This window comes from Cololabis saira, chromosome 18 (assembly GCF_033807715.1).
Source record: "Cololabis saira isolate AMF1-May2022 chromosome 18, fColSai1.1, whole genome shotgun sequence".
NCBI classification, from domain to species: Eukaryota; Metazoa; Chordata; class Actinopteri; order Beloniformes; family Belonidae; genus Cololabis; species Cololabis saira.
The window spans coordinates 22,928,005-22,950,183 of NC_084604.1; the positions used below are offsets into that span (position 1 = coordinate 22,928,005).

The 22,179-nt window shown below is 39.3% G+C and overlaps 1 protein-coding gene across 1 annotated transcript in view; it reads left to right on the forward strand.

Moving 5' to 3' along the window:
- Nucleotides 1-203: 203 nt before the first annotated feature.
- Nucleotides 204-22,179, forward strand: part of syne1a (spectrin repeat containing, nuclear envelope 1a) — a 135,460-nt gene continuing 113,484 nt past the window's right edge. The window contains exons 1-18 of the mRNA XM_061707319.1: nt 204-328; nt 2,237-2,298; nt 7,319-7,414; nt 8,041-8,124; nt 10,423-10,443; nt 10,723-10,815; nt 12,040-12,221; nt 12,319-12,515; nt 14,313-14,425; nt 16,141-16,248; nt 16,629-16,766; nt 17,274-17,438; nt 17,665-17,777; nt 17,943-18,111; nt 18,345-18,441; nt 20,754-20,959; nt 21,425-21,589; nt 21,694-21,846. Of these exons, the coding sequence (XP_061563303.1) occupies nt 244-328; nt 2,237-2,298; nt 7,319-7,414; nt 8,041-8,124; nt 10,423-10,443; nt 10,723-10,815; nt 12,040-12,221; nt 12,319-12,515; nt 14,313-14,425; nt 16,141-16,248; nt 16,629-16,766; nt 17,274-17,438; nt 17,665-17,777; nt 17,943-18,111; nt 18,345-18,441; nt 20,754-20,959; nt 21,425-21,589; nt 21,694-21,846 (2,247 nt within the window). The 5' untranslated portion in view covers nt 204-243. The remainder of the gene's footprint in view (nt 329-2,236; nt 2,299-7,318; nt 7,415-8,040; nt 8,125-10,422; nt 10,444-10,722; nt 10,816-12,039; nt 12,222-12,318; nt 12,516-14,312; nt 14,426-16,140; nt 16,249-16,628; nt 16,767-17,273; nt 17,439-17,664; nt 17,778-17,942; nt 18,112-18,344; nt 18,442-20,753; nt 20,960-21,424; nt 21,590-21,693; nt 21,847-22,179) is intronic.

A 22,179-nucleotide genomic window follows, 5' to 3' on the forward strand; every position in this document is an offset into this window, starting at 1 on the left:
AGAGGAGAGAGGAAAACCACGAGTGTGATTCCTTCTTCTCACAGCAATACTTCCACTGCTGTCATCACATCAGTGGAGGTCCGTTGCTCCAAGGAACTCTTTAAATACACCTCTCCAAAAAAGAAGCCAGGGCAGCAAGGGCAGGAGCAAGGGCAAGTGTTGCCACGATCTTGGTTGTCGTGGATGTCCTCTCAACGTACTCATGAAAACCGGCAGAAATCAACGTGTGGTCCAGGAGAAAAGATGGCAGGACGTGTAGGGGGTGAAGCCTCCCCGAAAAAGAACACGTCTCTCAACCTGGTGGCGGGGTTCTTCCACTACCTCCGTGGTAAGTGGGACAGTGTGTCTGAAGGGCTGTGTGCCCTACTGAAACAGAGAGTCTGAGGATGAGAAGACATGTGGGGAGTACGTATATGCTACGTGTGTGGTAGGTGCATGATCTAACGTGGCACTGCAGTATGGAATCTGTACGTGCCTGGGACTGTGCAATGTGTGACTGCGTGAATTTTGTATTTTAAAGTCCTAACTAAAAGTGCCCTGCACAATAGGATTTCTTGGGAGGAGTGTATCTGTATGTGTTTAGAGAACTAGGTAGATATTTAAAGGGGGGCGTTTCCAGTTTGGCAGTGTGTGTGTGTGAGTGTGTCTTTCTCTGAGTGTAGAGGTCGCTGAGCTTTGAGCCTGCAGTGAAACCCAGAACACAAGGAGGACCTCGCTACTTGTATCATAGCACTGCAGTTTGAGTGGCAAAATGTTTAATTTCTTATCTCAGTTTGATGTAGCGGATGTCTGCTTCTCTGTTCATCTGTGTTTAGATGTAATCTGCCTGCTTGTCCATCTAACAGAAAAACTGATTATTTAGTCATTGGAAGGAGCGGTATGAAAGCAAAAATCCTGAAACATTTTTACAATTGGTTAGATTTTTTTTTAGTTGAGTTTATGCTTCCCTCCTTTCATGTCCATTTTTGAACCAGTCCTACCCCAGCTCACTTGGTCGGCAGGCACAGCTTATGAGATCAACTATTTCTTAATGGCATTTAATTAAGGTCATCCTTACAGCAGGGGGTCCAGAGTGGGAGCCAAGTGCTATGATGAATCCGGATGTGTTGAAATGCTTTGTTGCTGAGAATGGCTGTTTTTTTTTTGTGATATTGAGAGAGTTTAAGTGGCTGTGTGCTTACACTACACCGGACTGTGTGCTCGGAGAGTTCAAAGTCACCTCGTCCCTGAGAATGAGCCGATGGCACATGCAGACGCGTCCTACCGCACACATGTGCCTGCTGAAAGATGCCCAAGTTAAATCTCTTCCATTCTTATCCAATATTCCTGCCTATCAATATTTGATTGCTCTCGAACCCAATCAAAAGATTAATTCATAGAACAGGGACCTGCTCAGTGGCACGTATGACTGTGTGAGAGTGTATCTGCATTATGTATGAACAGCAGCCACCCCAACCCCACTCCACTCTCCCACCTTCTGACACGTACTCTCCCTCCTGTCCGCCTCTGTCCTCAGTACCTAGTGACACACTAACCAACTTGAGTTTAATCAGTCCGTCAGCATTTTTCATTAAACTAAAGGGAAGCCCTGTGCCAGGCATCCTCTCTCGCTCACAGCATGCTTATCTCAAGGATATTGCTCCATAGCACAAATGGGACAGCAGAAAACATAATGCCAATCAATGCATTTCATGGGGTCCTTTTGAAAGTGTTTGTATTTACAGTATGATGTCTACAGACTTGATTGCACGTGAGAGACATTGCTCGATTTATTGTCGTGTCCTCAATGTGAGCTAAGTGGCTTTTTAGGGGGCATCACCAACAGACATCTATGGTATTGATTATGCCTTTGTTAAATGGCCTTTATCCCAGTAGCCACCCCACCTTATGTATGCGTAAATATGGAGTAAGCCCGGCTTTACACGCTGCCCTTCCATCATCTGAAGGGCATTTTCAGGAGCAGAATTTTTGTCCACACATTTCAGTTTGTGAAAATGCCAAGAGTAAATGCCAAATACTGTCTCTCTGTGCTTTGGTCTAAGGCAAGATTTTGCGTGAATGCATTCTGGCACATTATACTTAAAGAGGTGTTATGGAAGTTAATTAGAGCCACCATCCTGCCCTGCTACACAATCAGCTCTCACAATGCTAGACAATTAGAAGTCTGCATTTTAATATCCCTATGTGTTTATTATCACATGTGATTAATACTGGTGCTCTGGGCTTGGATTTACAGATGAGCAGGAGGCAGTGCAGAAAAGAACATTCACAAAATGGATCAATTCCCACTTGGCAAAGGTAAGAGAGTGCGGTTGATTCTCATTGCTAGTGCCAGCATTGTGTTGTCCATTTACACAAACTCCAGTGTTGGTGTTTGGATGGAAAACTTCACCATCACATTGCTTTTCCTCTCTGTGCAACTTTACTTCATCATCTGTGCATGTTGTGACATTTACTCAATTTTCAAAACACAGTGTGGAGCTGGTCATATGCTGGTCATATGACTGACCCCCCCCCCCCACACACACACACGTAGACTCACTAACTCTTCCTTACATGCCTACTCTTTCCTTTTCATTCATTCCGTATCATAGAGCTACCAGCAAAGATGTATTTTGTAATTATCATGCTCATATTACTACTCAGTGGTTATCTTGTTTTTTTTCCTGCAAGCTACAGACAGTAATTTATATCTAATTATCCTCTCTATCTCAATATTTGCTCATTTAGATAACTCAAGATAAAAGTGTTCAGTTGAAACCTGCCCTTCATTTGTCCCCCCAAGGTGCTTGGACAAAAATCTGACGTACATTAAGCAATCTCACTTCACACTTAAATTACATGAGGTGGCTTTACATGCCTGTAATTATTGTGTCATGCTGCATTGTGCTGCTGAGTTTTTCCTCATTATATCTTAAATGTTGTCTGCCATGGGTGGACAGTTCAAATGTGGCACAGTGCAACACAATCAAGTGCTATTTCAATCAGTGACGCTCCTTTCAAGGTTTGCTGTTTGATTAGGACAGCTGTGGAAGCCTTGAACTGCAGTGATGTGGAGCAGAAAATTCATTTGAAAGGCACTCTGAAGACTTTACACCATAATAGAATAGTAAATATCTGGTTTGGGGACCATACCAATAGAAAATGACATATCCCAAAATGTAAATACTTGATTAATTTAACATTTAATCTAATCATACAGTATAGTTTATTCATTAAGGCATTCTCCGAAGGTAAGCTGTGATATTTGTCATTACTTTATGGTCATTAAAGTTTGTGATTGAGGATTCAAAGGGTTTTCTAATACGTATTGATTATTGAGCATAAATGAATAGTTCAAGAATATTTTTTCTTTATTTCTTTCTATTTTTGCCAAAAGCTACATTGTCACTCCTTCATCTCCTTTGTACCTCTGGACATCCATTGCCGTGGTAAGATAAAGATAAAGAGCTTTAGAGGTGTCTGCAAGACCCCCAACAGGCTGCTGGTTCCAATTCAATATTTACTGAACAGATGTGAGTTACATCAATTTTCTCTTTTCTCAAAAGTAAAAAAGCATATTTCCCAACACATATTATTTTAACAAAACTTGAAGTCCAATAAAATAGTGTAAATTGAACAAAATATCCTGAAGCCAAAGCTTGATTAATTAAAAAAAAACAACAAATAAATACGTTTTCCAGAGCTCTTTGAAATTTTCCTTGTAATTCCGTTTTAATTGGCAATAATTAACAAGTCAGCTCATCGCTGGTTCATTGGATGAAATTGACCAAATGTGATCTCCCAGTCCTCCCTCTTTACCTAGCTGATCAAATTACATGGTTACTGCCCCCCTTTTTGCCCATCATGAAACTGCCAACCCTTTCACCTGATGCCTGACGTTACCATGGTGACGCTGATTGGCCTATTTTTTTTGTTTGTCTTCAGAAATATCTAGGTAGTCCGCTTGTTAAATGTGTGGAGAGTTCGTGATGAGTAGGTGGTAAGAGTCACTTACTTATTGAGCCGGTGTGAAGGATGAAGTCGTGCATTCCTCCAATATGAAGACTAACTGTAAACCAGATAATATGTGCTTATTTTCACATGTGAAGGTCTACAATTAGCAAAATAAATACAAAAAGGTATAGTCGTTAAAGAAAAGCATAAATATGGAAAAGCCATTAGGACATACAGAGATGTAAGACAGGAAAAGCATGTCAGTTTAGCTTTGCTCTCTAAGGGGGGTTGAGCTTGCTTGTGGCCATGCAAATGATTAGGCAATTCGAGTTATCACAGGTCTTTAACTCAGTGCCTAAAGGTGTATGATTAATCGTTAGGTGATTTGAGACATAGTGTGAGGCCTTCCTTTCACTATCAGTCCCATCCCCCTTACTTTTCCATTCTACAGGTATAACAAAAGAAGCGTTGTGAGCGCTGACAAAAAGACTAGGAGAGGAGACTTACCAGAGCTGGTAATTTATACAGAAGATTAATGGGTGTCTTTACTTGGAATATTTGACCAGATTAATTTAGCAAAGATATAAACTTCAACAAAGATTCAGATTTTGTAGGTAGGGTCTTTTTTTATGTAGACAGAGACCATTGTTGTATTATAAAGTCATTAAAGCATGCGCTGTTGGTTGTATCAAATTGTTGCCTTGAGAGGCACATTTTCAGTTTTCAAGCTCACCAGGCTCTCAAGTTGCTCTCAGCAGAAGTCAGCAATGGAGTGACAAGTTGAAGGGGGGTAGGGGTTCAGTGAGCGGACCCCAAGTTTCCATTTGACAAATCCTTTCTGAGAAGGTTAAAGCTTAATTATGGGGTGGCCAGTATGAACAGCAGAGGTTTCATCGTCACTCAGGCGTTTTCCAGGAAAACCGCTTTACTGCTATAATCAGTGAACCAAGTGTTCTTAGAGATTACAGCTGCAGTAAGTGAAGCTCCCAGCTCTGTTTACTCTCTGATCCCCCTGCCTACTCATCCTTTTTTTTTTTTAAACGTCTTTCTTTTCAACAAATTGCAAAACACCACATCTCCATCCAATAGCTACTTTAACCTCACAGAATTAAATTACTTTTTTTTTTTTTTTTCCCAGTTTTTCAACCTGGCATCTTTTGGCTTTTTTCCTGTTTTTTGTTACTGTACTGTTAGTTTATATTGTACATTCAATGATTTTAAAACTTAAACTTATTCACAATTTTACTTTGGCATAGAAATAAATCTCTTTCAGAATAATTAGACCATTGAAAGATTTTTACAATAGATGGCTAAAGCCTGTTTTCACTTCAAACCCATGCATTGTCACTCAAAAGCAGAAGCTTCAGTCGTCTCTTTGTTTGTGCCCCTCCCCTTGTCTTCGCTGCTGTTGATCTATCAGACTCCGGGGAGTCAAGTGTACCAGCGCAACAACATGACAGCTCGCACAAACGCACGTCCTGAAACTCCTCTGCTCACAATCAATTATGACTCAGACACTCATATGTAATTAGCTCATTAAGTTCCTGATTTATTTTTTAGTGCATATTTCTGAACAGAGGAAATGAATATTACTTTCTTATTTTGTAATTAGTCTGAAATTTCCTCATTAGCTTTGGGATTATAATGAACAAATAGGTGAATTTAACTCCAATTAACTCATGGTGTAATTTATCCCTTTGTGAGGCCTACGTAAGAGCCTTTTCTGTCATGTTTTGATATGGGGAAAAGTGCTCTCTGAATATTCTCCTATCTAAAGCCATGAAATGACATTAGAAGAGGAATTAGTGCAAAGAGATATTCTATTTTCTAATTAATTTTTGAAAGACGTGAGGTTAGTGTCCCCCCTCTCTCTCTCTGTCTTCTACGATCTGCTTCACTGACACTCTTCCTTCTCAATTAAACCCCTCTCACATTCACTCTGTTTGGTTTTGAGGTTTTTTTTCTTCTCTCTTGCTTACCAAACACACACTCCACTTTCATGTGGAAAAACAGACACACTCGTGCGCAACACTTTTGCCTTCTCTCACTCCCTTCACCACTAATCTCCCTGTGAATGGTTCACTCATCTGAATGCGTCCCCCCCTCATAAACCTCTCCTCAGCCCCAGCATGTGACCGTACTTTAAGAGAAATCCTTGATGTGGCGTCAGCGAGGAACAGAGATATGTGGATTTCCTCAAGTCTGGAAGTCTGTGTCGGGTCAGGGAAGAAGTCATTGGGAAAGATACAGTTTGAAATCATCAGCATATTCTGGGATTTGAGGACCTTCATTCGGAATCTCTACTTAGCCTTTACTTATGGGGGAATCCAGCTGTCAGTCATGTATGTTGGTGCCAGACTCTGCCTGGGCTCTAAAACCTTTTTCATGAGGATTTCTTTTATCCATGTTTCACAAGTTTAAATTAATGTCTTACGGTGTAATATATGTATTTTCTTCTGGTTTATGTAGGCACTGTGCCACTGAGAGTGGTGTAACGTGCAGAATAGGAAAACATGTCTTTGCCTCATAGTCTCATTGCATTGCAAGAGCTATTAGGACTAAAGTCCTTGCTGTTTGCATTCCTGGGAAACTCTAAAAGCTTTATTTTGCCATGAAAATGTTTTACACATTTTGAAAAACTGCTTTATGCAATTGTAGTGTGTAAGGCTTTTGTCAGGGGAAAACACCTTACGTTGTACAGGATGGCAGTGTCGACTGAAGTGTACCATCAACACAAAGAAACATGGAGTCGCAGTATTGACAGAACTCTGGTTTTATTTTTACTTTAACTTTTCCACAGTGCACATCATAGTCACATCATCCACAAAAATAATAGCATTTTTTTCTCACAACCCCCCTCCAGTATATAAAGACTACCGGCGAAACCACTGATTACAAATCAAAGGAGTGTATTTACAACTGTGTCTCTTAAAACCACTCAATACAAAAATAGTGTCTAGTACAAAATACTTCCTGCATACAATTTTGACCATCAATTCAATCCATCAAACAAAACACTTATAATACAGCAAAATAACTAAACTAACTAAACACAATAACTAAATCACCTCAGACAGAGAGAGAGAGAGTGGTTAGAAGAAAGAAAGAACAAAAATACTGAAAACAAAATCACCCGAAACAATGGATAAAAAAATAAATGGTATCTGACTGATAAAAATAAATGAATGATGTGTTCCAATAACTGATCACCTGGTCAGTGAGGGGATTTCTGCAGCTCCCTCACATAGTGCTTTAAACAACATAGTCAAGATCCAAGGTTTTCATTGCATTCTCCCTGATAATGGCATAAACATCATTGCCTTAAGCATTTTTTTTCTTTATATCATTGCAAAATCTAACTGTATAAGCTTTGTTTACATAGCATGTCCCGCCTCTGGAAGTGACGGACTTATTTGAGGACATCAAAGATGGTGTGATGCTTCTGGCTTTGCTGGAAATCCTCTCTGGACAAAAACTGGTGAGCCTCACAGTTATTTCTGCAGCATGTGACTTGGCCATAAACTTCAAACACTTAATATCCTCAGATCCTGCTGGATTACACTTTTACACAACTGTATGCCAAGCAACATAACATGGCTAAGACTGAACACGTTACGATAGAAATCTTGAAATTTTTGATTATTTGTTTATACATTAAATATATTCTCAGAGGAACTGCAGACTTAATGCAGTGAATGTAAAATGAGCCACAATTACATGTAAAGTCTTATTGATCTGCTTGTATTAAGATGTTTGAACTGAGGAGAAAAGGCCAGATTAACAAGGACAGATCAGAGTTCACACATAACGCAGGCAAAGACACATCTCGAGGATTTTACTTGGCCAATATTGCCTAAGGTCTAAGCTCTGTATGTCCTATTGATCTGATTGGACCTACATGCCTTTCTCACACTCTTTCAGATATTATATTTTCTGTCTTTGTCAACAGATTGTTAGATTGTATTTATGTTTGTTAGACAGATTTCCATTACATGTATTATATTTATCACGTTAACCTGAAATAAAAGGCCCAGTTAGTGTTTTCCCCTGTTCATGTCTTCTGTTCTTTCTTTCCAAATCTATTGTTCCTCCTTCTCCTCTCAGCCATGTGAACACGGCATGAAGCTAAAGAGGATCCATTGGGTCGCGAACATCGGTACAGCTCTGAAGTTCCTCGAGGGTAGAAAGGTGAGAGTTCAGTATATCTTCTTTTTGTGTTTTGTGTTTTTCTCAATTTTTTTCTGTTGTTGCTTTTAAGGGTGCACACCATGCTCAGCTGGTGCCTCGTGGGCACAGATATTGAGCCGTGACCTTCACTGACCTGTTTCCCCTTCTTCCTCCACTCTCATCTCTTCTCCCTACATTTATTCCTCTGTTATCCTAAAACCAGCCTGTTTCATTGTGTAGACTTTGTCCTGTTTTTGTCGTGTACAGTTTAATCCATCAGCTTGGCTTTTTGTGGTTGAAAATTATATGAAAATGTAATTATAAGGATCGATTATGTCTCTTTAACTGATCTACCAGCTCATAATATTTCTTGTGTTTTATAACTTTAATGTACTTCCATTTGTTTTCATCACCTTCAACCGGAACATTTAATTCTGGTATATGACTCCTTTTTTTTTTTTTAGTTTAATTGTTACATTTACATTGAAAAATACTTTATATGCTTTTAGATGTAATTTATCTGAAAGCATCAACTACCCCACTGTGAGATAAATAATACAGCGCCAACACTTTTTGCGTGATTCCTCCTTGAATATACATACACAGTATAAATCAATAAGGATGAGCTGCTGTCTGCAGGGACATTGACTCGTCTTCCTCGAGTGCGACAAAGTTAAAACTGTAAATCCCTCAGCAGTAATCTGCTCTTTGGAGATGAGATGTCAGTGGCTACTCCGCAGCACATGGATGTGTGTGGATGACATTCTGAAGCTGGAAATTGAGAATTAAGTGTAAATATGCTGCTTGTGTAAATCAGATTTGCATACACAGCACTGCAATTACATTTTTGTCTCATGCATACATGTACAGTGCCTCACGGCATCGTCATGATTTTTACCACGTCATAAGCCTTGTGAAACTCTGCACAACATTGTTTTATATGGAAACTATGATTCTCAGCACCAGCAATATCTATTTTCACCATCATTTGATTGGTTTATCTTTCATCAAGACATTATAAGATTTGGATCATACTTTCCAAGTCCAAGGTAATGTTTTTTGATAACGTTATTGTCTGATGACACAAATCTCAAAGATATTTTCTAGACAACATTACAAAAGAATGCAGTGATTCCTCACATTTGAGAAGCTAGGGCAAGTAAGCTTTTGCCTTTTTCTTTTTTTCAGACTTCTTAACACCCACTGCATCAAACAAGGATTGAGTAAAATCCCTACAGAATTACAACAATCCTTTTTGGCAGGTTTCTAAACTGTCGGAAGTCATAAAAACTGTTAAGCTTCTTTCCACTTCTCCTGCCCCCCAGTGCACAAAGTTGAATCATAATGTTCTGATCATCATTTTTAACCGTAAGAGTGCAAAAAAGCAAAGTTCTTCTAAGAAGTCTTTTTTTTTGGTGGGTGATTAAGGGTAAACGAATGCTTTTCAGTAATCATAAGTGCAAGTGTTTTGTTACTGTTTTTTTAGATGCATTGTTTTTCCTGTTTTGTCAACCCGAACACTTCCACATGACACAACCTGTGTTTGTTTTGTTGCTCTGGTCACAACACACTTGCATTTCTTATTCCAGCCACATGCTGCTAGTTTGAATTATCAGGATAACCTACTGTGTTTTCTAATGTAAAATCATGTATTGCATCCATGTATATGTTTATGTACAGTACAGACCAAAAGTTTGGACGCACTTCCCAATTTGTTTGAATGAGAAGGTGTGTCCAAACATTTGGTTTGTACTGTATGTATGTATATATATATATATATATATATATATATATATATATATATATATATATATATATATATATATATATGTGTATATAGTCCTCTTCCCATTTGTCCCCCTCATTTGTCCCCCTCTGCTCTCTCCTGCTCCCAATCTCTTCCTCTAAGCCTGTTCATCTATTCAGAGTGGCTCTTATTACCATATGATGACCTGTTGTGCTGTGGTATCTCAGTAATATGACCCACTGTTTGATAATATAGAACGCTTCATCACAGTAAATAGCTCTCCATTTCCCTCCTCTTCTCCTGCTCCTCTCTACCCATTGCAGCCTTCCTTTCTGTCCATCTCTGCTGGATATAATCCCTGTTGCCTGTGCAGTGCTGATAGATCTCTCCTCTCAACCATCCACTCATGTTATGTCACCTTAGAGATGCTACCGTATCAGCCATCTCACAGTCAATGAGGCCTTCGCTTTCAATCAAATGTATCGAGAGTACCTCCAAATACTCCCCGTCTCTCTTCCTGTTCCTCCTCGACTCTTGCTCTCATTCTTCTCCTTTTCTTATCTTCCCCTCAGTCTGCCTACAGAGGATCTCCGGTCAGTATCCTGTACATTTTTGCACTGGTCCAAACATGAATTAGATGGGGTAGCATTATCCATATCCCCCAACAGCAAGGATTACATCCCTCCTGTGCATTTTGTCAAAACATACTTGTATCAAACGTCAGATTTACTAAATTGAGGAAAATAGTGTATATGTATCCATATGCATGATGTCAAATTTACATTTTTGGTGCATAACTGGATATGTAGTGCACTGGTGTTGTGTATATTGCATATATATAAGATATTGCATTGATTCATATTCTGTCACAGATCAAATTAGTGAACATAAACTCAACAGACATTGTGGATGGACGGCCTTCGATTGTACTGGGGTTGGTGTGGACAATAATCCTTTATTTCCAGGTAAGTGTTTACATTTGCCACTAACTGGTCTATGAAATACACATACAGTATATAACTTAGTAGAATTGGGTCACTGCATGTTCAATTTCAAGGTGATAATATTAATAATGCCACATGACAAAAACTTCAATTTAACAACTAACAGAGCTGATGAACAGCCTGCAGGGTAGTTGTTAGGAAAGCCCAAGCCTTGAAAGCCAAAGCTAAGCAGTCTGAACTAAAGAGACATTTAAAATGGAAAAAAAATCAATGTTTCAAAGCATTTTCGCTGAAAACGAGCAGTTGTCACCTTGGGCAGTTCATGACATGCAGAAATCAACAAGAATGTAATTACAACACTTCACAAAGCACGTGCACGAGTAAATGCCTCCAATTTCAGCAAACATAAGGCTATTAATGAGAGGAAATGTACTACCCTGAGTAATATGTTTGTTCACCTCTTGGCAGTAGATTGACTTCATTTAAGGGTTTTTCTGAGTTATCTGAGCTTCCAGTTTCCTTTTAAATGCTTTTTCATAACAATTCGTCTTGGTAGGAATGGGCATATTTTGAGGCGTTCACCCTAAATTATGTATCTATTCAGACTTTTTCCCCCTCTCCCTTAAATGGATGATGAAATTGATTGCCCAGATGAATAAATGAGCCCTTGTTTCTTTTTTTAAAGACTAAAATCAGAGTTACAAGAGAGAACAATATTTCAGAGTATTTGACAATGCACAATTAACAGAAACAAGATCAAAAGCAGTCAAGCACGCGTAAGTCTGGCCATTTGCTTGCCAAGAAAGGAGGAAGTGCTTTTTTCTACAGTTTAACAGTTCATTAGGTAACTTTTACAGCAGTTGGTGATCTAGTTGCTGGGATATAAATGTTTATTTTTGTGTGTCAGGTTGGGAATACATGAGGATTCTCTTTTTCCTCTGTTAACCATTTTATACATGGTATACATATACATGAGTATACATCGCTTTATGAACTGTTTATGGTACAAGATATAGAAATAAAATTCAGTACAGCTTGAAACTACCACCATCTGTGCCTGAAAACGAAAAAATACAAATGCTCTGTTGTGAAACTTTTCAGTTGACTTAAACCAGGTGCATTAGAAATACATGCTTTGTATTGCTAAACTGTATTGATGCATCAGAAAACTCAACTCTGAATGCATTTTATGTTATAGAGAAAAATGATTAAGCCTGACATTGCCTGTTGTCATGCTTCTTACAGATTGAGGAGCTAACGTGCAGCTTACCAGCACTCCATGCCTTCTCCAGCAGCACCTCCTCACTGGACAGCTCCACCAGCAGCACTGACACCACCAGCCCACCTGTTAAAAGGAAGCCCCAGCCTCCTGTGCAGGGTGGAGCCAGAAAGGCATTGCTGAGATGGGTTCAGCAGACAGCTACCAAGTATGACGCCAAGTGTCTGCAAAAGTGAACTTGATAAATAGACTGTTCGAAGGTCGTGTTTTCCTCTGCTGACGTTCTGAACGTCTGTGCTTTACAGATGTCTGGGGATTGAGGTGAAGGACTTTGGCCCCAGCTGGCGGACAGGTTTAGCATTCCTTGCAGTCATCAATGCTCTCCGACCTAATCTAGTTGACATGGAGCGTGTATGGAATAGGCCTAATCGAGAAAATCTGCAAGAAGCCTTCCTATTGGCCGAGACTGAGTTAGGCATTCCACAGCTTCTTGATCCAGATGGTAAATAATCCATAGCATTTTTGAGTAAACTGACTAGCAGCTTTTGGTTTCAAATAATCCACATACACACACAGTCATGGGATCAGATAAAATACTATCTTTCAGGGTTCAAAGTCGTTTATTGTCAAGCTACAAAAGCAGTTGCCATTGAAAAACTTGTGTTACAGACACCCTTCAAGAAAAATATATATATTTTTTTTAATTATAATAATTAAAAAAACAGTGCTGCAAAAGGTCGCAAAGAGTCGCCACTGGTGTAAGTGTAAATTAAAGTGAATAAAGTGTGAAAATATACATTAAAGTGTCTGCAGTGTCTATGCAGAGCTCAATAGTTCAACAGTCTGATGGCCTTCTGCTTTCATTCTACTGCATTATCCTTAATAAAAAGCAGTGTGGCTTTAAATGGTTTTATTATGTTAAGAAAAACACACATTCAGGAAGTATGAAATTAAATTCTCATATTTGCAAGGAACTGCTACATAATACACTTCATGTTATGCTGCATTTGCTGTACTTTGGAAGTCTGAAATAAAAGTTATTTTAGTCAAAGCAAAATAAGAAGGTAAATAGTTAATGTAAGTTAGAAAAAACTTTAGCTTATATTGTATTATCAGTGTTTTGTTTAGTTTAATCTGATATCTTAGCAGAAATATCCAACATTTAATTTGCATTCATTAATTCCTCCCCACTGGAAAGTTGGAAATTAGAGTATCCTCACTTGTGTTTCTGCCATTTACTCAATAACATATCTTACAATTAGTCCATATATGCAACAGGTCTTATCGTTAGCCTCAGTCAGAAAACACAAAGGAGTGGAGCAACTGTGAAGCCTTCGGTTATTTAGCCACTATGCATCATGCTGTTATCTAACATCAGCCTTCATGTCATGTTTTAACATCTGAGCCATTTCAGTGCATGACTCACCAAACGATTGTGCATAAAAGAGGGATTCATGGCAGCCATCTGGAGCAAAACTGTAGAGTAAGAAACGTTACTTCACAATAGAATTGGTTGTCAGGTTTTTTCTTTTTCTTTTTTTTAATCGGTTTTGAGTGTAGAACCATGAAGTCAGTTTGCTTTGAGTTGCTGTGAGCTCTCAGGCTTGGTATTTTGTTATCTCTCATACAGTAAGAATGTGCTTTCAAGGGTTAATGAGTGTAATTTGCTCAAAGGTGTAGTACAGATCTCCAATGACGCATGTGCTGTAGAGGTGAGGTGCAGTTCAGAGGCTCGCTGAACTATTCAAAGTAGTTGCTTTAAAAGGAGGAAGAAGCATTTCACAGTTGTAAAGGAAGGATTGGTACTTTTACGTTATTTTTACCAAAGCATGTTGGAAAAATTTGATTAAAAGCTCGGGAAATTGTACTAACTTTTGAAAATACAGCATAATTTGCATCTTTTTATTCACTCAAGTAATGTGAATTTGCTTACTTTAGTAGCTTCTGACAAACTAGAGCTTCAGGAAACACAAACAGAGTGGCTGGTCTATCGCAGCATCAAGCGTGCACCTCAGAGTCACTAACACCATCTGTGCCTCTTCACGCCTGCCTTTCAGGCCGATCTCTCGCAAATCAAGCTTGACATCAGGGTAATTAAGGTACATTAGGCCGTGAGATTCAGCATGACAGAACCTCCAAACCAAACTTGGACCACAGATCCATAACACAGAACGGTTTTCATTTTAGATGCTAGTTTCAGTCAGACCTATCATCTTTAGTTGCAATTATTCTCCTTTCAGACAAAAGGGACATAAGCTTGATGTAACTTCTCATCATATTCACTCGGTTCTCTCTTCAGATGTTGATGTAGACAAGCCAGATGAGAAATCTGTTATGACGTACGTGGCCCAGTTCTTGAAACATCATCCTGACCAAAAGCAGAGCGACGCAGAGGGAGAGCCACACGAGGAGGTAACCAGCTGTCACATGTGTCTCAGTTTGGGTATCCCCAACAACATTCACCATCTTCTCTCTTTCCATATTGTACATTTTTTCTCTTTCTGTCAAACTGTTTTCATCAGCGCATCAAGCTTGACATAAACCATTTAGATTGCACATTTTGTTAAACTGATGTGAGCGTACTTGACTCCTACTGTTTGTCACTTGTTTTAACCTGCTAAATGCAAGGTAAAAAAAAGTCCTTTTCTGAAAATTAGTTTGATTTTATATTTTCTCAATTGACCATTTACAGGACACTAGCTTAGAAAACACCAGCCGAATACCATCGAATGTAGGTTAAAACACGTGACGATTTCACTCAGATATGTCCGTGTCTTGTCTCTATAATGCCTTCTTTGTACATTTTCTCCTCTCCTTGTCTTCTTCTGTGGTGTTTCTGTGTTTCCTGTGGTTTTTGTGCTGGCCTACAGCATGAGCTTGCTCCTCGCGATATAGAAGAAATGTTAGAGGTAGGTTTTTTGTTTTTTTTTGATAATATAACCTCCAAGATGCAGGTTTTCCAGCCTTTTTCTACAGATCATTTCAGTTGGCACACATGTACACTCACTTTTACTGTTCGTAATTGATTGACAACCTGAATCAGTTGTCTACAACAACTAACCGTATCAACAAATTAGGGATAAGATTAAACATTTTTCACGTCAGAATTCATCCTGTTGGCTAGTATTAATCACCTGATGTGACGTTCCTGCCCTCGAGTGTTCGGGACATAATAACATGAGGAAGAGCGGTATAATAGGATGTAATATTACCATTTATGAATGCTGCAACATTATGCTGTGGCTGCTGGTGCCATTAACATGACAATGAAAGCCCTGGCAATTGGTATTGATACAGCATATCTGATGGAAGCTTGTGAATAGAAGATGCCTGCTTTTAGGGGTAACAATGTCCTGAGCTGTGATGTGCTGTAAAGAGGCTCTAACCAGTTGCTTTGTGTGTCACATCGTGGTTTGTTGTCTAACAATGCTGATTAGGCCTTTTGTGGATGTTTGGTTTTGGGCAGGTTTTGTCCCGTTGTTGATTTTTCTTCCTCACATGCTAATATTGATCTCGAAGGTCATTGTCTTTTGTGCTCTTGTTGAAAGAAACAGCACCTGAATCACAGGCTATAAAAATATTGTCATAAATTGTGAAGAGTTGAGTGTTACAGACAGAATTAATCTTTTTGTCTTAAGCTGCCGTTAAGAATGGGTCTGGGTTTCTAAATGAACCGAACATAAAGCTGTATAATTGAGCCTGAGCAGCACTCAAATCAAATATAATAGCTGAAAGGCAAAAGCTCAAACTTCTGCGCTGCATGGTATTATTGTCAGTATTGCTTAAAATTCAAAGAAATAGCAGGGGTCTTCCTCAAAGTACTGTGTTAAAGCTGACTGTTTTTGGCAGCTGTGGGTTTTTTATGTTTTGTCCCACAGTGAGACGCATAGGATTAGGAGAACAGATATTTAACAGTACATTCTCTACATTCTTTCTTTCACCCGCTTCTTCTTTTCATCCTCTTGTCAATTATTTCAAACTTCTCTGCGATTAAACACCTCTTACTTTTTGTCTTCTTTTTGCCTCTTCCTCCTCTCCGTTTTGTTTTTCACATTTTCCAATCTCATTGTCTGTCTCTCTCCACCCATCACTCACCCTTCCACCCCTCAACCATCCTGCCCTCCTAGAGGGAGCAGCGAAAGAGCCTGAGGGAGCTCAAAATGTGGCTCGACCAGCTGGAGAAGGATACGGTACGGGCACGGGAGACGGAGGGCAGTCTTGCTCAACAGTACCAGGTTAGTATGTGTGTGTGCAGACAGTTTAGACTGGGCACACTAGGCACAGACGTTCCTATTATTAGCTTAATCAGTGGCATTACGCTGTGGGGATCAAGCAGCAGCCGTCATATTTTCAGTCTGGCTTATTCCTTCAAGCCTCGGGATACATTCCATATTCAGCAGCATGTGTGGCATCCTCATTTTCTTTGTGCGGGCCGAAGAGTCTGAAGATGGAGAGAGGCAATATTCAGAAGCAGTTACAGTAGCTTCTGATTTTATGAGTGTTATGATTAGATGCCAGTGGGAAAAGTAGGAGACCTGTGATCGAGCGGTTACTGCCTCTGAAGTTTACCATCAGCGTTTGAGGATTTGTGAATGATTTCATTTTTCCCTTTCAGTTATTCAAGCGTCTGCATGTCCAGTTGGAGATGAGGCGGAAGCAGGTGGAGGGAGCTTTGCAGTCTACACAGCGGGACGGGATGCTGACTGTGGATCAGGCTCTGGTCAAACAGGCCTGGGAGAGGGTTTCCAAGAGGGTGAGAGAAATGAGAGCGATAGAGAGAGAGATAGTGAGAGATAGTGAGAGATAGTGAGAGATAGTGTGAGGGAGCTTTTTTAGTTTACTTTCACAGGTCAGTGAAGGTTTTAAAACCCCTCTGATTTATTTGACATCATGGGTCTAATACCTCATAATAATATTTTCTTTTTTTGTCTACCATCCAATTGAAAAAATTTTATCAGTTTTCTCAAACTTCCCAAAGAGATATTATTTCTTATTTAGGAAAATTCAATTCTATTTCACCCTCATTGAGGCTGACACATAATAATGAAGCAAAAACTGTCCATTTATTTCTATATATTGTCACAACATCATGTAAAAATGTAATGCTTTTTCAATTTTTTACTTTTACAATAATCCCCAAAACTGCAGCTCATGTATTGTCTCTACAATTAAACAATTAAAAACCCTTTCAGGAACAGAACTACTGTTTTTCATGAAGAGGCTTTCTTCAGCACCGCTGTAACTGTCATCTGTGTTTCAGCTTCTGGACTGGCATCTTCAGCTGGACAGGTCCCTGCCAACTCCTCTGGATACAGTTGGGGAATGGCTGCACGAGGCTGAACGAGCCCTGCGACAAGAAATTGTCCTCCAGCAGGCACATGACGTCACTGCCAGCACTGTACACAGAGCTCTGGAGCAGCACAAGGTTAGTGTCCGGCCATAAAAATAAAAATGGAGGCAATTTGCTGTGGTAAATTAACAGTGACCTTCTCATAAAATGTATTTGCAGACTTTTAAAGGGCTGAATGGAACTATAGTGCCTTTAACCCTAAATACGTTGTTAAATATTGTTTAGTTTCCGGTCAGGATAATGACTGTTTAGTGTTTTTCTGTATTTATATATTTGGTTTGTTTTACTGTGCATTGTACAGGATGTGTTGAAGAGCCTGGAGAGTCACCAGCAAGTCTTTCAGAGAATTCATAGAGACAGAAGTGTTGATGGGGTCCCTGTGCCCCCGGATCAGCTCCAAGACATGGCTGAGCGGTAAATCCAAAAGAAAATACAGTGCAGTGGTTGTGCTTGCTGGCAGGGACCCTTACTTGAATTATTTTAACGAGCTTGGCACGGTTTCTCTGCTTTGCAGAGGAGCGGCAGGATGGGAGGGATAAGCCGACAGATGTCCTATATACATTTTTATCTTTTTTTTAGGATGAACTTTGTTTCTACATCCTCTAACGTCCATTTGGCTCGAATGGAGTTCTTGGAAAACAAACACCACATGCAGGCCTTCCTCACACTAGCTGAGTCCAAACTCAAATCCTGGATCATTAAATATGGCCAACAGGAATCTGTGGAGCTGATGCTCCACAACTATATTGTAAGGGCTTTGTTTAATTTTTGTCAAGAATGCATGGCCATAACTTAAACCTTAGCATTTGTTTGCATATATTGATTAATTCTAGCTTTTAATGTTTAATTTTTAGACATTTCATTAAATGTACTACCTGTATACTATTACTGGCTTTATTGCTTTGTGTCCACTTCTAAGCTACTGTCATTATTGTCGCCAACATCAAGTGATATTTTCTTTTTTCATTCTGGTTTGATCAGTCATTTGTGGAAAAGCAGCGTTTCTTTGAAAATTACGAGATGTTGTTCCAGTCTCTTAAACAATCTGCAGAGGCCTATGTGAGTGCGGACAGCTCAGGTGAGAAATGAAAACACAAGTTTTTTAATATTTAGGCTGCAGAACAGTGAACATCAAATGTTAATTCTTTAATGAACTGCATTTAAGTCCTTGGGAAATACATGCCTGATATACTGTATCATTATGTTGTGGGTATTCAACTGGAGAAATATTTTTAGACTATAATATCTAGACAGTAAGCTTTTAGAAACAGAAATCATGTTCATCCACTAACATTTAAATCAATAAGGTTAATCTTGATGTAGAATCCCATAAAATGATACGGTATTGCCATAAAACTGTACTGTTCATTGATGAAGAAAATTGCTCCTTGGGGTCTAATTCAGTCAGAGATATCAGAGTCACCAGCATTTCTTATGGATTTTTAATATCATGTTGCCCAACACCAATCTCATATCTCATTTGGTTTTAACTTTTATCTTAAATTTAGTCTGTGCCCCCAGATCCATTCTCCTGGACAATAATCTAAAAAAAAATTAAAAAATGTGTCTAATATCTGAACTTTAATTTCCCTTTTTAAAAAACTCAGCAACCAATGAAGCATCCTTTTTCAGCACCTCCTCTAGCCCATCACGTCTTGAACAATTTGCTTGAGGAGGAGAGTCTGCAGGCTACAGTTAAATGAGGTTCTTCCACTCTCAGCTCTCAGTGGGGAATACGACCCCATTTGCTTGTTAAGGGCTGCTCCACTTCTACGGGTCTCTGGGCGCAGACCGTGCTAGGATGTTGGTTTCATTAGGTTTTGGGGTTGTGTTGCTTCAGGGCATGCAGAGAAAAGAATTGAGGTGTGGAGAGTAATCAGGACACCTCGGGTGTGATGGGTCGACCCCACAAATGAAATGTACTGTAGTACCAAGTCCTACAGCAGCTGTACTTGGCACTCTGGCCTCTGGTTGGTTGGATGTGAGGTTTTTTTGATGTTTTGAAAAGGCTGTTCGATGACATAGTAAACTGACACAGATGCCGACTTGGGTCTATTCTGGGCTACTTTTGCACTTAGGGCTCAATTTAAAGAACTAGCCAATGTAATATGGACCAGAGGATCATGACCTGGACCCAAGATGGATTGTAGCATGTTTAGTATAGATCAGTATGCACGGGTGAGATATGACCCAAATGTCATAAACTGGCTTTGACCAAGGTTATGATATAAGATGTGCAAACCAGGTTTTGGTCCAGAGAAGATGAATATTATTGCCAAACCTGGTGAGTAGGTGGCTTAGTTTAAACAGCAACATTCATATTTGGAGTCTTTGCTCCAAATATAGGGCAAGGAAACCTGCAAATGTCGATCAAACTGTGCACAAAATGTGTAACTATTTCAAGAGAACATGTTGATGATTGAGGCAATATGTCGACTCTGACTTGCATCAATGTTTATCTAAAACTGGAGATAGATTTGTTTTTACTTATTTCACTGTTCCAGTCTAACTAAAAGTAGTTTGTGCTTCTGCACTACTTATGAGACTAGTGAGAGTGATACAAATATAATGCCTCACACAAGCAAATACAGTATGATGCATTTCCCTGTAGTGAGGTTTTTGGGGTCAGTTGTCTTTAGAGGGATGTAGCTACATCAACCTCAATGTCTTCTTCACCTGGTGTTGCAGTGAAAATGTATGGAGCTAGAACAGTCTCATAATTCGCAAAACATAGGAAGATATCTGATTGGTTGCAGATCCTTCCGTGTTAAAAAAAACATATTTGTGGATTGAGTCACGTCAGGGGAGTCTCAAAAGTCACACGCAAATCCAGCGCAGCTCACAGACAAAAAAACGTTTGTAAATCAGGTTATATTTGTGTGCGCATTAAAAATACATTTGTATATCTTGTCCTACGCACGTGTGAATTGATCTGTGCATTTGTGAATTTTGTCCTGTGCATTTGTGAAACGGTGTGTGCATTTGTGAATTTTGTCCTGTGCATTTGTGAAACGGTGTGTGCATTTGCGAATTATGAGACTGTTCTAGCTCCATAAAAATGCATCATCTGTCATAAAGTCTTTAACCAAGCTTATATAATCTTTGGCCATGCAATCACGAGACAGTTAAAACATATGTATAAATTACATGTGTTGATTGGAGTACACATTATATTTACAGTTTATATGACTTAGACTCATAAACAACACATAGCCACAACAAGGTATTGCCCCTACCAGTCTAAGGAGGAAACATCAGTATTTCACATTTAGAAGTAGTCTTAATGCACATAATATCACTTTAACCTCAGAGGAAAGTCAAATAAAATTCACCAGCAGATTAAATTCATGTTTCTGTTAAGAAACCTTTTCCTTTTTTTTAATCTTCCAGTGGATGAAGGTGAGATGGGAGTACGAAGATTTATGCGGGAAGTGGTGATTCAGTGGAGGAGTTTATCCATGGAAGTACGCAGCGTGAGAAGCATGCTGGAGGAGGTGCTGTCCAACTGGGAGAGGTACACTTCCACCGTGGCGTCCTTACAGACCTGGCTGGAGGATGCAGAGGAAGCTCTGAGCCATCCAGAGAACTCTAAACGGGTATGACTCTCACTGATGCATGAAACACTTTAACTTGTTTTTTTTCCCCTTGAGCAGATTAAAAGTTCCCTCACCTTCCTTTATTTGATTTACTCAGCGGTACTTCCAAGTACAGTCGCAGCAATCAAATTTACGTCAGCCTAAATACAATCGCTTGCCTCTCAAGTGAAATCCTATTAGCAGTCTCCTCTCAAGTATCACATATTTTATTTGACTTACAACAAGCCACAGAGGATATTCCTGTTCTTGCATTACCATGGTTACCACAGATTAATATCCCCACCAAGGATTAAAGGGCTAATTACCCCAGTTTTTTATTGTCCCTCCTTTGTTTCTTATTTGAATCCCTTTCTTTGTTTCTTTTCTTGATTAGCTTTCTTCATTTTTTCTTTGTCAGTCACTCCTTTTTTCTTAAATTATTTCTGCCTGTGTCTCTTTATTTTCTTTTTTTTTGTATTTAATAAGGAGTTTTTCAGGAATCTGAGCCATTGGATGGATCACCATGCATCCATGAACGACGCAGGGAATTTTCTCATTGAAACTTGTGATGAGACTGTGTCACTTGACCTCAAGCAGCAGCTGCTTCTGTTGAATGGACGATGGAGAGACCTTTTCCTCCAAATCAAACAAGTAATGAATAAAAAAAAATTCTTTATTTTGGTTTTAATAACATTTTTGAATTATACAGTAGAATTGATGCCAAAACTGTATATTATGCTTTTTTTCTGCTCTAGTATGCCCACTCGGATGAGTTGGAGAAGTGGAGAAAAGACCACCTGAAGGCTGTGTGGACCCTGAAAGAGCTACTCGACACGGCAGAAGCAAAGTTAAATGCTCCTGTCCAGGTGTCCTTTGTCAGTGTCAAATCCTTCCTACAGGATGTGGAGGTGAGGAAATCTCATTGTCTGATCGTCTTTTTTCATGTAAAGGTCAGAATAACACAAATGCAAAGGAAATCTCATTGTCTGATTGTCTTTTTCATGTAAAGGTCAGAATAAACCGAATGCAACTTAAAACATGTGGAGCGAATTACACACATTAAGTGCTGTTGTCACACTGACACGGTAGTGATTTCTACAATTGTGTTGGGTGTTAGCATTGGAGTGTCTCTGTTTGTTTCCCAACTTCCTAAAAGTATTAAACTTCTAAGAAAGGTTAGATATTTAACATTAACCCAACTTTTATCAAATTTCAAATCTATTCAAAAGGATCACAACCTG